The sequence below is a fragment of the Gambusia affinis genome, linkage group LG08 (assembly GCF_019740435.1).
Source record: "Gambusia affinis linkage group LG08, SWU_Gaff_1.0, whole genome shotgun sequence".
NCBI classification, from domain to species: domain Eukaryota; kingdom Metazoa; phylum Chordata; class Actinopteri; order Cyprinodontiformes; family Poeciliidae; genus Gambusia; species Gambusia affinis.
In genome coordinates this window covers 13,914,931-13,928,113 of record NC_057875.1, presented here as the reverse complement: position 1 = coordinate 13,928,113, position 13,183 = coordinate 13,914,931, and the positions used below count along the sequence as shown (strand labels likewise).

The 13,183-nt window shown below is 39.4% G+C and overlaps 1 protein-coding gene across 1 annotated transcript in view; it reads left to right on the top strand.

The window, feature by feature from the left end:
- Positions 1 to 13,183, top strand: part of furinb (furin (paired basic amino acid cleaving enzyme) b) — a 115,147-nt gene extending 101,964 nt beyond the window's left edge. The window contains exons 11-15 of the mRNA XM_044124731.1: positions 2,245 to 2,362; positions 3,487 to 3,666; positions 3,849 to 3,976; positions 4,593 to 4,721; positions 10,109 to 13,183. Of these exons, the coding sequence (XP_043980666.1) occupies positions 2,245 to 2,362; positions 3,487 to 3,666; positions 3,849 to 3,976; positions 4,593 to 4,721; positions 10,109 to 10,836 (1,283 nt within the window). The 3' untranslated portion in view covers positions 10,837 to 13,183. The remainder of the gene's footprint in view (positions 1 to 2,244; positions 2,363 to 3,486; positions 3,667 to 3,848; positions 3,977 to 4,592; positions 4,722 to 10,108) is intronic.

The following is a 13,183-nucleotide window of genomic DNA, read 5'->3' as shown; positions in this document are numbered from 1 at the left end:
ATGTAATTTTTGTACTAAGAAAAATCTATTAAGTCTCCCAAAAATGTTATTACTTGTTTGGCAATAACAATCTCTCTCTGCAGAGCCAAAGCATTACAGTCATTATAGCCCATCTGAGATTAAATTGCAGATGTTTTTTTTTTTTTCTCCAGTATTTCACAAACCACTAGCAGCTGTGGCTCCGGAGGTAGAGCCAGGGTTCTAAAAATCACCGATTTTTCATTTCAATCTGCAACTCCTCACATGCTGCAGTGTTATAGGAAACACAAGGTGCCTATAAAACACATTTATAAATGTATGGCTGCTTCCTGTAGCATATAAACATTCCCTCTATAAAGTCTAAAGTTTTAAAATGCTCTTAAAATTTATGTATCGTTCTTCAGTTTGTTTTGGATTTTTTTTTTTTTATCACTACAATGCACTTTAATAATATAATATGTTTTAACAAAGAAAAGTGTTGCCAAAGATTCTGAATTAAATTTAGGCCTGGACTTTCAGTGGGTAATTTAAACACAATATGTTTTTCAAAAATAACTTTTAGTCTGACAAACAACTCTCATCAGAACACGTTTTAGTATATTGAATAAGGCCATAAACTTTAAAGGTGGGCACAGGTTAACTGTTTACTAATTAGCTTACTTCTGAAGATAGTTTGGTTACTCTTCCTTTTATGTAGGCTGACATGACAAAACGTAGTCATTTGCAAGACATAAATAGTCATCTGGTCATAAGCAAATTAAATTATATTAGATGCAAAACACATGCAACCAATATAATTTTGTATTAAACAAAGATAAAATCTGAATGGAAAAGCCTTGTGTGGAATGCTAAAAACATCTTGTAATTGTATCACTTGTAGCAACATCTTCAGTAGCTGATTATTATGTAGAGCTCTTAACATCCTGTCCCAACGGGACTGAGGTCCCCGTTTTAGGGCAAAACCAGTTTAGATCAGCCCCCTCTGATACAAACCTTCTGAAGTGTTTGTACTGATGTGCTCTATTTGGTGTATATTATGTCCCACCTTTGATCTCAAGTGTCCAAAGGCCATTGCAACAGGAATCATTCAGCAGCAGCAATTCTCTATGCATACTGCTGACGTCTTTCTGCCTTGAGATTGTACTTGCCCTCACCCACCAGACCAGTAAAATGCAAATAATCCTGCTTTTATAGATAAGATCACACCTGCCGGTGATCAATAATCAAGTGTTTTAATTAACAACGCCTGGTTGCTATTTTTCCTCTTAATTCCTAGAAGTGGAGCAAAGTTGTACTAAACCAAACTAGATCTTTATGCTTCTTTATGTCTGGAGAATATAAAACAGAATGTGTTATCTATTTCACATTTTGCACGTTTTTGTACTTCCATTTGGGTTTCCACTGCTTCTAAAAATACCCCAAGCACTTACCATAAAAAAAAAAAAAAAAAATCCTGTTGTTTTTAGCAATAAAATAAAAGTTTTTTGGTGTCTGGAAAATTATCTATTTCAAAAACCTTTGGAATGTAACGTCGCAAATCGGCAGCCGCTGCCCCTCACCTAGCAACCCCATCAAAGCCTAGTCCGTTACCTAGCAACCCCTACAAAGCCCAAAGAATGTTATGTACATGTTTCATACAGTTTATAGAACTATCCAAACCTGTTCAAGGAAGCACAATAGCTCACCTTTAAACTTAAAAGAGGGTGTACTTTCCATGACAACTGCGGCTTTCCCCATCAACTCTGCTCCTTTCAAAATGTCCAGGGAAGTACACACCATGTTTACAAGTAGGAAAAAGTTGTGGACATTTGTAGAAAGAGGCACTAAAAAGGCTTTCACACAACAAAAGCCAGCTTCTTCTGTCACCCTTATGCTCGGCTCCAGCACATAAAACTGTCTGTCCATGTCTTGTGAGGAATGGGATGTCTTTGTGTACTTTGGCTGTTATTCTCCTGCCAGTGTCCGTCAATCAGACACACACAACATTCAGGCAGCTCGGATAAAAGGAAATGTTCTCATGTCTCCCTAAAGATCTTTTGCATTTATTAAAAAAGGGCCAAAAACATCCTTGTATTATTGGTGACTGCAGAAAGGGAAAAGTAGCTGGACAGTGCTGTTAAAGGTTGGTTGGGGCATTTTAGGGATTTTAGAAAGTCCTCTGACTTAAAGCCCAAAATTGCGTTTCTGAAAAGATGTTCTGAAGCTGTAGCCTATATCATTATATCTCAATGTCACTGTTGTCCATCTCTTCTCTTTTCTCCTCAGTGAGTCATTCGTATGGTTATGGCTTACTAGATGCAGGCGCCATGGTGAGTTTGGCACAGAACTGGACGACAGTGGGACCACAGCACCAATGTGTTCTGACGATGCTTACAGAACCAAGGTGAGAACAGTGACTTCAAACTGTGTGTGTGTTTATTTAAGCATTTCATGTTGTAAGGTCTATTTTTAAAACAACAAATATTACATTCTGAGGACCCACTGCTCCTGGTCCCACAAGAAGAGGTGCTATGTTTGAGTTAAATTTAGTGTAGGTTAGGTTTGGGGTTAGGTGTTTAATGGTTAGGAATAGTATAGGGTAAGGTCTAGGCTATTCTGTTATTGGTTTGCTTCATAAATAATAAAAATAAAGTACACAAATCCCTGCTAACTGTTTATGATTATCTTTTTAATGATTACATGCACTCATAGTTGATTTGTTTAACTTAGTTGTCTACTAGGACGTATTTGACTACTTTGTGTTTCGATCGGCTGACAAGCTTTCTGGAGATGCTGATTTCACTTTTCAGCAAAACTTGGCACCTACCCACTCTAACTAAAGTACAAAGTACCTACAGCTGCTTTAATGGTTGTGTTACCATGGTGTTTGTTTCACTGAATAACTGACCTAACCTAAGTCCCAAATCTATCCAGCGCACTCAATTTTAACTTTAGACTAAATTTAGTTTTTTCATCATCTGTAACCCATAATCAGCTAAATTGACAGAAATAATCTCTTTGCATGTATCTGTCTGTGTATTAAATATGCCTGATATGAATTTAATCAAATTTACTTTTCAAATATATTTGAGTTTGCAAGTAAAGCTTAACATAATACCTGTTTAAAAACAAAGCCTGAAAATTTACAGTAAAACTGTTTTAAAACTAACATGAATGTGAAGTTGCCTAGTCTTACGTGATAAATAAACATTACCATGTGGATAAAAGTGATGTAACAGCATATAAGATTCAGGTTTTCTCTTATTTTCAAAGTTTTAGAACCACTGGAAATGGCAGATCCTACAACTGAGCAAAACAGTTTTTGGCTTCCTGTGGGAGGAAGATGTGTGTGTGAACAGCAGAGGGTTTTAGTTTTATTAAATCCATTCGCTGGCTCCTCATCCCTCCCAGCATCTGCCCTGAGGCCGTTGAAGACGTTTAGATTCTTAGCACAGTGTGATTGCCTGTGTCCGTTTTCTGCAGACACACAACATTAACCACTCTCCGCTCCTCTCGACAACCCTGCAGAGACATCGGGAACAAGCTGGTGTTCAGCAAGAGCGTTGATGCCTGCTGGGGGCGACCGGAGTATGTCCGATCTCTGGAGCACGCTCAGGCTCGCCTCACTCTTTCCCATAACCAGCGAGGAAAATTGGCCATTCATCTCATCAGCCCACTGGGAACACGTTCCACCCTGCTGTTCCCAAGGTACACAGTTAAACGCTGCTCTTCTGATGCCGCTTCATGACGTAAACCCTTCTCTTTTAGACAGACTCAATGTTTGTGTGTGTGTGGGGGGAGTGTTTGCTCTATACCAGGCTTTATTCAGCAATTCCCACACACACTAAAAAATAAAACAGAAAATAAGTTTTCTCTTGTTGTCTATTAAGGCCCAATGACTATTCTTCGGAGGGGTTCAGCGACTGGGCCTTTATGACCACCCACTCGTGGGACGAGGACCCACAGGGAGAGTGGACCCTAGAGATAGAAAACGTTGCATCTAATGGACGTGACTATGGTAAATCGCTCATTATCATTAATCTGTATACATTACTTCAAAACCACAGTAATGTCAGCATCAGCTGCCCTCTCGCCAACTCCAATCTCACTCACTGCATGTTTTCATGCTTCATTAAAAAGGCTTTTCAGTTCCTCTTTTATTCCTCGTCTAATGACAAGGTGTGTAGGGTTTTTTTTTGCTGCCCAGAGGAGAACCTCTCAGAAGCACGTCCAGATTAAAAGTCGACGGCCGTTACAAGAAAATATCTTACAGCTTTTGAATCAAAACCTCTGAACAAGGTTTTCATTTTCAACATTGGGGGCTGCTTTTTTTTTTTTTTTTACCTCAGAGTTTATCTTATGGTTGAGGAGAGTTAACATCTCTATGTGTATCCTGTGGTTCTGTTTACTCAGAGCTGCAGAAGAAATGAAATGGGAGTACTTTCTCTTCCTCTGCTGGTGTCAATCCTCCTCCTGAGTTGTGTTTGGCCCCACTCGCATCACTTGTTTCCTCTCCTTCCACCCCCACATTCTCTTCTCAGCCAGTTCACTCTGTTCCCCCACAGAGAGCTGCTAACTTGATATTTACCTCCATCTCCTCTTGAACTTCTCACTTCTTTGTTTCCCTCTCACAGGTGTATTGAGTCAGTTCACCCTCACCCTGTGGGGCACCGGACCCAGCGTTGTTAACCCCTCGTCGCCCGACTTCCCTCGACCTTCCAACAACAGCTGCAAGACCTTCGATGCCCAGCAGATCTGTATTGGTGAGAACACTCTTCCTCCACTGACGCGCAGCATTTCAACTGGATCAGAGAACACGTTTCAAAAATATCCATGCATTTTTTTTTTTTACGCTACAAAGTGAACTTGGGCTTTTGTGATGGAGCAATACAAAGTGGACCATAACTGCCAAGTGGAAGAATGTAGCTTTCAAAGTCTGAAAAGTATGCACATGTATTCTCTCCCCTCTTTTCTGATACCACTTAATGAATTCCAGAGAAATAGGTTGCCTTCAGAAGTCATGTAGCTAGTAAATAGTGCCCACCTCGATGTAATTTACTCTGACTGTAAGTCCAACATTAGTGAACAAACAGCTTCATGAGGACCGAGGGAGGCCAAAAAATATAAGCTTTGAACATTTAATGTAAGAAAAGCAGTGCTGCAAAACTGAAAACCTGTTGAGACGCAGCCTCAACTGAAACTGACAGGCAAGTAGAAGAATAAGCAGAAAAGATGGATCAAGTGGGAAAGTATGTTGACAGGACAACTATGAGCTCTGCCCTTCATAAATCTGGCAAGAAGAAATTATAAGAAGTTATGATTTCAGTTTGCCACAATGTGGACGGCACTGCAGACATGTGGAAGGGGGATCCTTAAATATAAATTTTCCTCATTGCCCTGAAAACATGACCAAAGTCCAGGGTGAAATCTAAGACAGAGTATCTGGGAAGTCTTGAAAACTCACATTCACTAACCCTTTCCTCCACTGAGTTCTGAGCTTAAACATATACTATAAATGTTCTTCAAAAATGAACAGCAAACAAAGTTCAGCATCTACATATGTAAACTCCCACAGAAACAAAAAAAAAAAAACTGGTCTGAAAATATCACTAATCTTTTTTTCCACTTCGAAGTTCATAATTTTAACATGACATAACATGGAAAAGTTTAAGGGATGTAAAGACATTACTCTGGTAAAGCACTGTTTCATAACAGTTTTGTTGTCTGTTATGAAACAGACAACAAAACTCCCAACACATGCAGACAATCGGGTCTGCATGTGTTGGGCGTCGTGGCGTCTGTAACGCAAATGCTGTGAATACAGATGAGGCGTTCACAGCCCCCCTTGTGCATCTGTTTATTTGTGCACCGTAAATTAGCACGTTGCCATATGTCATACAAAACGTGTTGGGCATAGTGGGAAGAGCAGGTAAAAATAAAACCACAATAATGCAAGAGCTTCCGACAATCTCAACAGAGACACACAAGGTTGGTGTTTTTTTCTTCTTTGATCCATCAGTCTCTCTCTCCTTAATCATTCAGATTAAATCTGCTCTCACTGCTAATCCTTTCGTTCACACACCCCCAATTTCCTAATGACTTTCCAGACGTGAAATCCAGAACTGCCAGAAATTATGCTAAATATATGAGGGGAAGAGACAGAAAAGAGAAATTTTCTGTCAGCACAAGAAGATAATTACACTTGGGGAGATTTCTGGAAAATTTGAAAAATATCTAGGCACTGGTAAAGGAGTAAATGTCTTGAGATGATTAATAGAATAGTTGCTCCCACAACTGTATGAAGACAAATAAAGTATTCTCTAATCCTGTTTTACACTTCTTTTTTTTTATTTAGGCAAAATAAACTTAAATTCTGATCTACTACACCAGATTCTTCTTATAAATGTTCTCATTTAGGGATGGAGGACAATCAACTTTTGTTATTTAAGTGTTTAAATAACAACAGCAGCCCACAGAAAGCTAAGAAAGCCCAAAGGCTGTGTTACAGATATATTGTATCTGCTGCTGCATCCATCCACTGATTTCACCTTATCTCAAATTGGGTCACAAGAATAACAGGTCCAGGAGGGACACTCAGGCATCCCTCGGGAGAGTTCAGGTTCTGCAGCCAGAAGATCTAATCTATCTTAGTCAAAATGGAATAAAGTTGAGAAACAACCTCTTCACACTGTTTAATCAGAGCTTTAACTTCAGCATCTTGTTGCCTCTTGATTCATGGAACGTCCCGAGACTTGAACCCAACTAGGTTTGTGGTCTGATGTCCAGAATGTTTTAGAAGCTGCGGGAAAAATATAAAATTGAGCCAGGAAAATGAAGAACTTGCAGGAAGCTTGTTGCTGACCACAACAGACCAGAGCAGCTTCCGTATTAGTGCAAACGAGGCTTCTCCGCTTCAGGCACTATCTGACCTCTGACCTAGAGGGAGCAGTCTACTGTTCAGTGTTTTCATTGTGTTAGAGTGTAAAGTATGATTGTATTTTTTTTCCTCTCATTTGTAATTCTTGCAGTGATTCTTTTATTTTACCAAAAAATTAAAAAAATAAAATATTGACCTCAGAAGTTTAATTCATTAAAGCAATGATCATCAAACACATGAGATCACAGTAAAATTGATTAGCTACGAGCAACAAACACATTAGATGAAGGTTCCTGATGATCATCAACATCCTCATCTTGGTCAGCCGTTTGAAGATCATCTTTTCAAGCCAGATGTTTTGAACAGATGATGTTTCTGTTCTTAATCTCACTAAAAGATTACATCTGATGGAGGCTTGAGGGAATTAAACCATTCATCATGTTGTCCATTCAGTTTAAATAAGGCTCAGCGTATTCAGACAGAATTCAATTTTAATTAAAAATGGAGAGAAATTAACTTTACAAGAGAGGGTTTGGAAACAGATTGATTCCACTGACATGTTGAAATCTTTCTTAGATGATTATACTTAAACTTCTCATTCATTTAAATAACTAACAGAAGGTTAATGTAAATAAATGTTCCTACTCAACTTCTGGATGTTTTGTTCATGCCAGATCATTCAGAGCACGCTAAATGTTCTTATTGTGTTTTTCATTGAAGATGCTTGAAAAGGATGTCATATCCAGTAAGCACAGTTACTCTTACGTCAGTGGCTGGCTGTGGCCAAGACATGTTGACAACCTAACAAACTGTGTAGGCGGGGGCGGGGGGGGATATTTGCGTTTCAAGGTAAAACCAGTATGATAAAGGAGGTTTTCAGGAGCATTCTCAGAAATTCTTTTAGAATGTTCCTGCTAAATGGATTGAAAGAATCTCCTCTTTGGCATTGTGATTACTGGAGCTTGTGTAATGACCGTAGCGGCTCATTGAGGCATTAAAACACACTGGTGCACCAGTGTTAACATGACAAATATGTTGTACAAAAAAAATCTACTTTGAATTAGGAGCTTGTAGTGGGGACAGTTTTGTCTCATCTGACACATGAGGTGTTATTGCATTAAGGTGATTCTTAAATATCATAACTGTCTGTCAAGAACACATTGACCTCATAGACATCAGCTGGTCTATTCCTGTGTTTCAATTTTCTGAAAAATATTACTGATTGTAATATTGTTCATGTACCATTGCTGTTTAATTCATTTTCCTTCTGAAAAATCTGTAAATGCAGTTTATATTTAGACAATCTTGAATATGATTATTGTGAAGCAGCACATTTACACAACATAATGTTATTGCCAATTTGATACCAGATTTTATCGCTAAAGCTGTGTTTGTTTGAGGCTCCTAAAGGCTGATAGACTAAACCCTAACCCTAAGATACAACATGATGATAAATATTTTTTGTTATTGTTTGATAGTTTTTTATCACAATAAATATATCAAATATTATCACTATTACAGATCCCTGGTTTTCAGCTAATATCTCTTTGGCAAACGCTGTTGGTCCAGAAATATTTTAGGTGCTGGATTTTGTTATCTAGTTTTTTGGGGGGGGTTTTTGCTTGTTCGCTTGTTAGATTTATTTATTTATTTTTTATTTTTTATTTTTTTTGACAGATTCAGCTTAAGAAAAGGAAATATATTTAGTTTTATTTGTGACAGGCTGCTGGGAACAAACTGTATGGTCAATGTGTTCCCAGGCTGGAATTAAATGAGAAAAAAAATATTCATCCAGTTTTAAATGAAAATCTTTAAATGACTGTCAGGCGAATGAAAAGATATATATTAAAAGAAAATTGTTAGTTTTTTATGTGTAGTTTTTTTTTTCCCTTTAGCTTGCAAAAAAATATTTAATTAAAATTAACTAAGGAAAAGTTTTTCTTTATTTTCTAGTAGCAAAAGACATTTTGATTAATGTTCATACGTCAGACAGTCTCATAAATTCTCGGAACCAGCCTGAAAGCTGAAAACATTTCATTTCCAGTCAGCTCTGGACATCACACTAAAATAAATCACTTTGAAATTTCTGTGTATTTCTCCGGATTCATGGTTAATTTGAATTCAACATGAAATCGAACAGGAGCTCATAACCAACAAAATCAATAATCTTTTTCTTTCAAATAATCAACCGGCGTCTACTCTGTTAATTAAGAAACACAAAGAAAGTGTCAAATAACAAACAGGCTATTTAAAAAGAGTAATTCTGGCCAACACAGTACAGATTAAAGAATTAATATTTAACAGGGAAACAGAAACTAAAATCAACAACTGCAACTGATTCAGAGTCTTACCGTTAGATAATTCTGAACTCTTAATATTTAATGTTGATCTAAGGGGGAAAGATGGAGGCGTGATTGAATCAAAATCCCAGGATCGCCTTCAAGACTCCCCAATTTTGACGGCAGCAACAGTAGAAAAAACAGAGTGCCTTACTTGAGACCCAACTTGCTGTTTTGTTGACTCCCGCTGAAGCAGCCCGGGTCTCCGTGGACCTGCAGTCCTGGTGTCAGTCTCTCCATTTGGCCGATGGAGGTGTCTTGGCACAAACTGTGGTCCTCGCATGCTGGGAGCAGAAGCTCAGAGTAAAATTGCAAGAGGTGCACTATTGCCTGGTTCTGCTCCAAGGATGGCAGGTGGCGTTCTTCCTTCTGGCACCGGGGGACAGTTGCCTGAATGGTCCAAACTTTGGGTCACACTGCAACTGGAGGTTGATGCAATGAAGAATGCAGCTTAAAATAAACCACTGTGTTAAGCTGAGCATGCTTCCACACTTTGTGGGGAAACTTTCAATCTTTCACCAGTTTTACACAAAACTGCATACAAAATAAATAAAAAAAATTTAAATGCAGCCAATGTTGAGGGAATGGGCGATCAATTCCATTGAGTCCAGGAGAAAGCCTCCTGGTTATTAGTGTCCTGAGTTCACCTGCAGGGTTGGTGTGTTTGGTGGGCGATGATTAACCAATCAGATGGCTGCATGTGTGGAATAGCTTCCAAACAAAAACATCAGATCATATTTGGAGATGCTGGGCCGATGACTGCAGCAGAGTTTGTTTTGACAGAATCTCTGGTCCTTTGAGACAGCTCTCTAGGTTAATGTTCACATTACCTGTTAAAATAAAAACGCTACAGTGATGTTGTTGAGTATTTTTCACTGTTGTTTTTTTTTTTATTATTATTTTATTCCCTGATCTTTTTTTTGTCCTCTTCCAGAGTGCAGCCGGGGCTTCTCCCTCTTCCTCCAGGGCTGTGTGAAGTTTTGCCCCCCAGGCTTCACGTCAGGCCCACAACTGCTCAACCTCTCCCTGGAGAACTGGGTGGACTTGTCCTCTGTTCAGGCCTGCCTGTCTTGCCACCCATCCTGCCTCACCTGCTCAGGCGCTGGGCCTACAGACTGCCTTTCCTGTCCAACTCACAGCCACCTAGTCTTCACCTCCTGCCTGCACCAGAATCAGGTCCAGAGGAAATCCCCCTTTACCGGAGGACTGCAGGGTGAAGAAGATGAGCCGGAGGTGAAGACACCAGCAGCGGCGGCGGTGGCGGCGGGAGCAGACATGAACGGCGGATCAGCTGAAGAACCGCCAGGACTCAGTTTTGCTCCGCCCTCTCAGCTTCCTGTTGCCGTGGCGGTTCTCAGCTGTGCCTTGATCCTGGCTGCCTTCGTCGGGGTCTTCTTCTTGCTGCAGGTGCGCTCAGGAGACGCCGCTTTGACCTGGAGGACCAAACTGCCCTCTGTGTTTTCAGACACCAGGAGGACACGGCTGGGCCTTGGCTTGGGCTTCCAGCGGGGGCGGGAGAGGAAGGCTCGGATATGCTACAAGGGGATCCCCACTGTGTGGGCGGACGAGGACACCGTCGCCTGTGAGTCTGAATCAGACAGGGAGGAAGTGGACAGTCAGAGCGAGAGGACAGCTTTTATCAAGACGCAGAGCTTGATGTAGCTGGATCAGCTTCAGTCGCCGCGGTTTCTCACACTGTGGTACGGAGGGTGTGAGATCTGACTGTGCAGAGGTGATACAATGAAGGAGAAATACAGGCCTTACTGTCCCATCAGCACTACATCCTAATGCATTACCTATTTATTTACCTTTTAATAATTTAACTGATTTCAATAATCACTTATGTTATCTGTTATATGCATTATGTCCTTAATTTTGTCACCAATACAGTGTGTTGCAAAAGTTTAAAAAAAAATGTCCATGTTGTCTGGTAAAAGCACCAACTTCAGTGTATTTCACTGGGATGTTTATGTGATAGACCACAAGGCGGCATATATGTGTGACGTGAAGTTAAGAGGGTACATGTTTATATTTTGCAAATAAAATACCTGAAAGGTCTGAAGTACACCTGTAGTACTCACCTCCCACACTACTTAGTGAAACCAAATTCTGCTGAAATTACAGCTCAGTTTTATGGGGTGTGTCATCTTTCAAAGATCAACCTTTATGTGGCTCCATTTTGTCTTCACATCAACATGATCAGCTTTCCTGTCCCTTTATGATGCAAAAGATCCCTGCAAGCATGATAATACCACCATTTTTTATTTATTTGTTTTAATCAAAGTATTTTTCTTGTAGCTCAGAAACTTGCATTGTTGGCTCATCTGACCTTTGTGGTTTCACAAAGTAGTTTGGGAGTACATGTGTTTTGTCTTCCCTCTACACAGCATTTTGCAACCTTTAAATTGGACTTTTAATGGCTTTCCCTCTACAACATCTTTCTCATCAGATTTCCTCTGTTAGGGCCAGATTTTCTAAGGGCATAATTAACAATTATCCTGTCAGCAGATTTACTAATAATGTAACTTTTAAAGCCAATGGTTTGCACTACAAACGGTGGCTTAAATACTAATGGACACCACACTGCGTGCTTAAATTTTTATTGGTAAGAAAACAAATTAAAGCCATTTACAATTTATCCCCCATTTCATAGTTGTCCACAGTTCTCTGTTGGTCTATTATATAAAATCCCATTAAAAATATATCAATGTATGAGACAAAAGAGGGAGACGTTTAAGAGGTATGAATACTTTTGCAATGCATTGTACTAGGTGTTATGCAAATGTTGTAACCATTCTAACCACTTCATCCATGGGGGACCCACTTTTGGGGGCAATAGCAAGAGACTCCAGGGGTAACATTTAGTGCAGTTTGGTATGAAGAAAGCAGCAAGGAGGCAAAATGTCAACTATAACCCTGCATACTTTATGTCCTACACTTCCCATAATGCAAAGCTGTATTTCATGTCATATAAGCTCTCTCCATGCTAAACGTCTTGCTACGTATAAGCACATATTTCTGGGTTGTAATATCCTGCACACCATCCTTACATAACTACTCTAGAGCCACATGTAGTAACAGCAGGCTGGGATCTGTGAAGAATTATCATAACTTACTGATAAGACATATATATATATATATATATATATATATATATATATATACAGAGAGAGAGAGAGAGAGAGATGAAACCTTTTAAACCACGGAGCTCATTACTTTATCAAGCACACATCTGATGGATCACAAAATCCAAGCCGAGCTTTGATAAATTTTCGTTTCGTATATATATTTATTTCCTGGCAGATCGCAGAGCGGGGAATTAGGAGGTTTGCTTGCTGTTCATTAATAGTTTCAAAACTTTAATTTGAAGATTTCTTGGACACAGTGGGACGCCGTGATAAAACATCCCTCCGGCTGTTAGAGCAGAAAAATGTGGAGGACGTTCCATTCTCAGTCGAGCCACAGTAGGAACACATATCTGAAACATCACTCAGAGAAACTTACTGACTCGTAGACATTCATTGTTTTTTTTTTTCTTTCTTCTTCTTCTTTTTTTCTTTCTTTAATGACTTTATGAAATCAGTTAGCCTAAAGCTGCGTGGCCGACCTTTCGCCGCTCTGTCCCAATCGGTTGCTGCTGGTAAGAAATATGATCATTTTCTTCTCATTTTCCCCACAGAGCGTGTGGTATATTGATTTTGGGAGGCTGCTCTGCCAGAACATTTTCATCAAGGTGAAGTTCCCTCCCTTTCTATTGTCAGCTCCATACATTAAACAGGCATCCACATGCTTTATTTCCCATTTGTGTAGACTTGGCTCTGCACCGGCTGAATCAAAGCCTTTGGATCTAAAGGCTGGAATAATTGCAGTAACTGAAAAAGGAAATATCTTGTATTGCTTTTTCTATGTGTGTTTTATAGCTCTTTTTTTATTTAACTAATAATGGTTGTTTAAAGTTGTGGAGACGGAGTTTCATGCTGGATTAAAAAGATTTTGGCTGTTGCGTAAA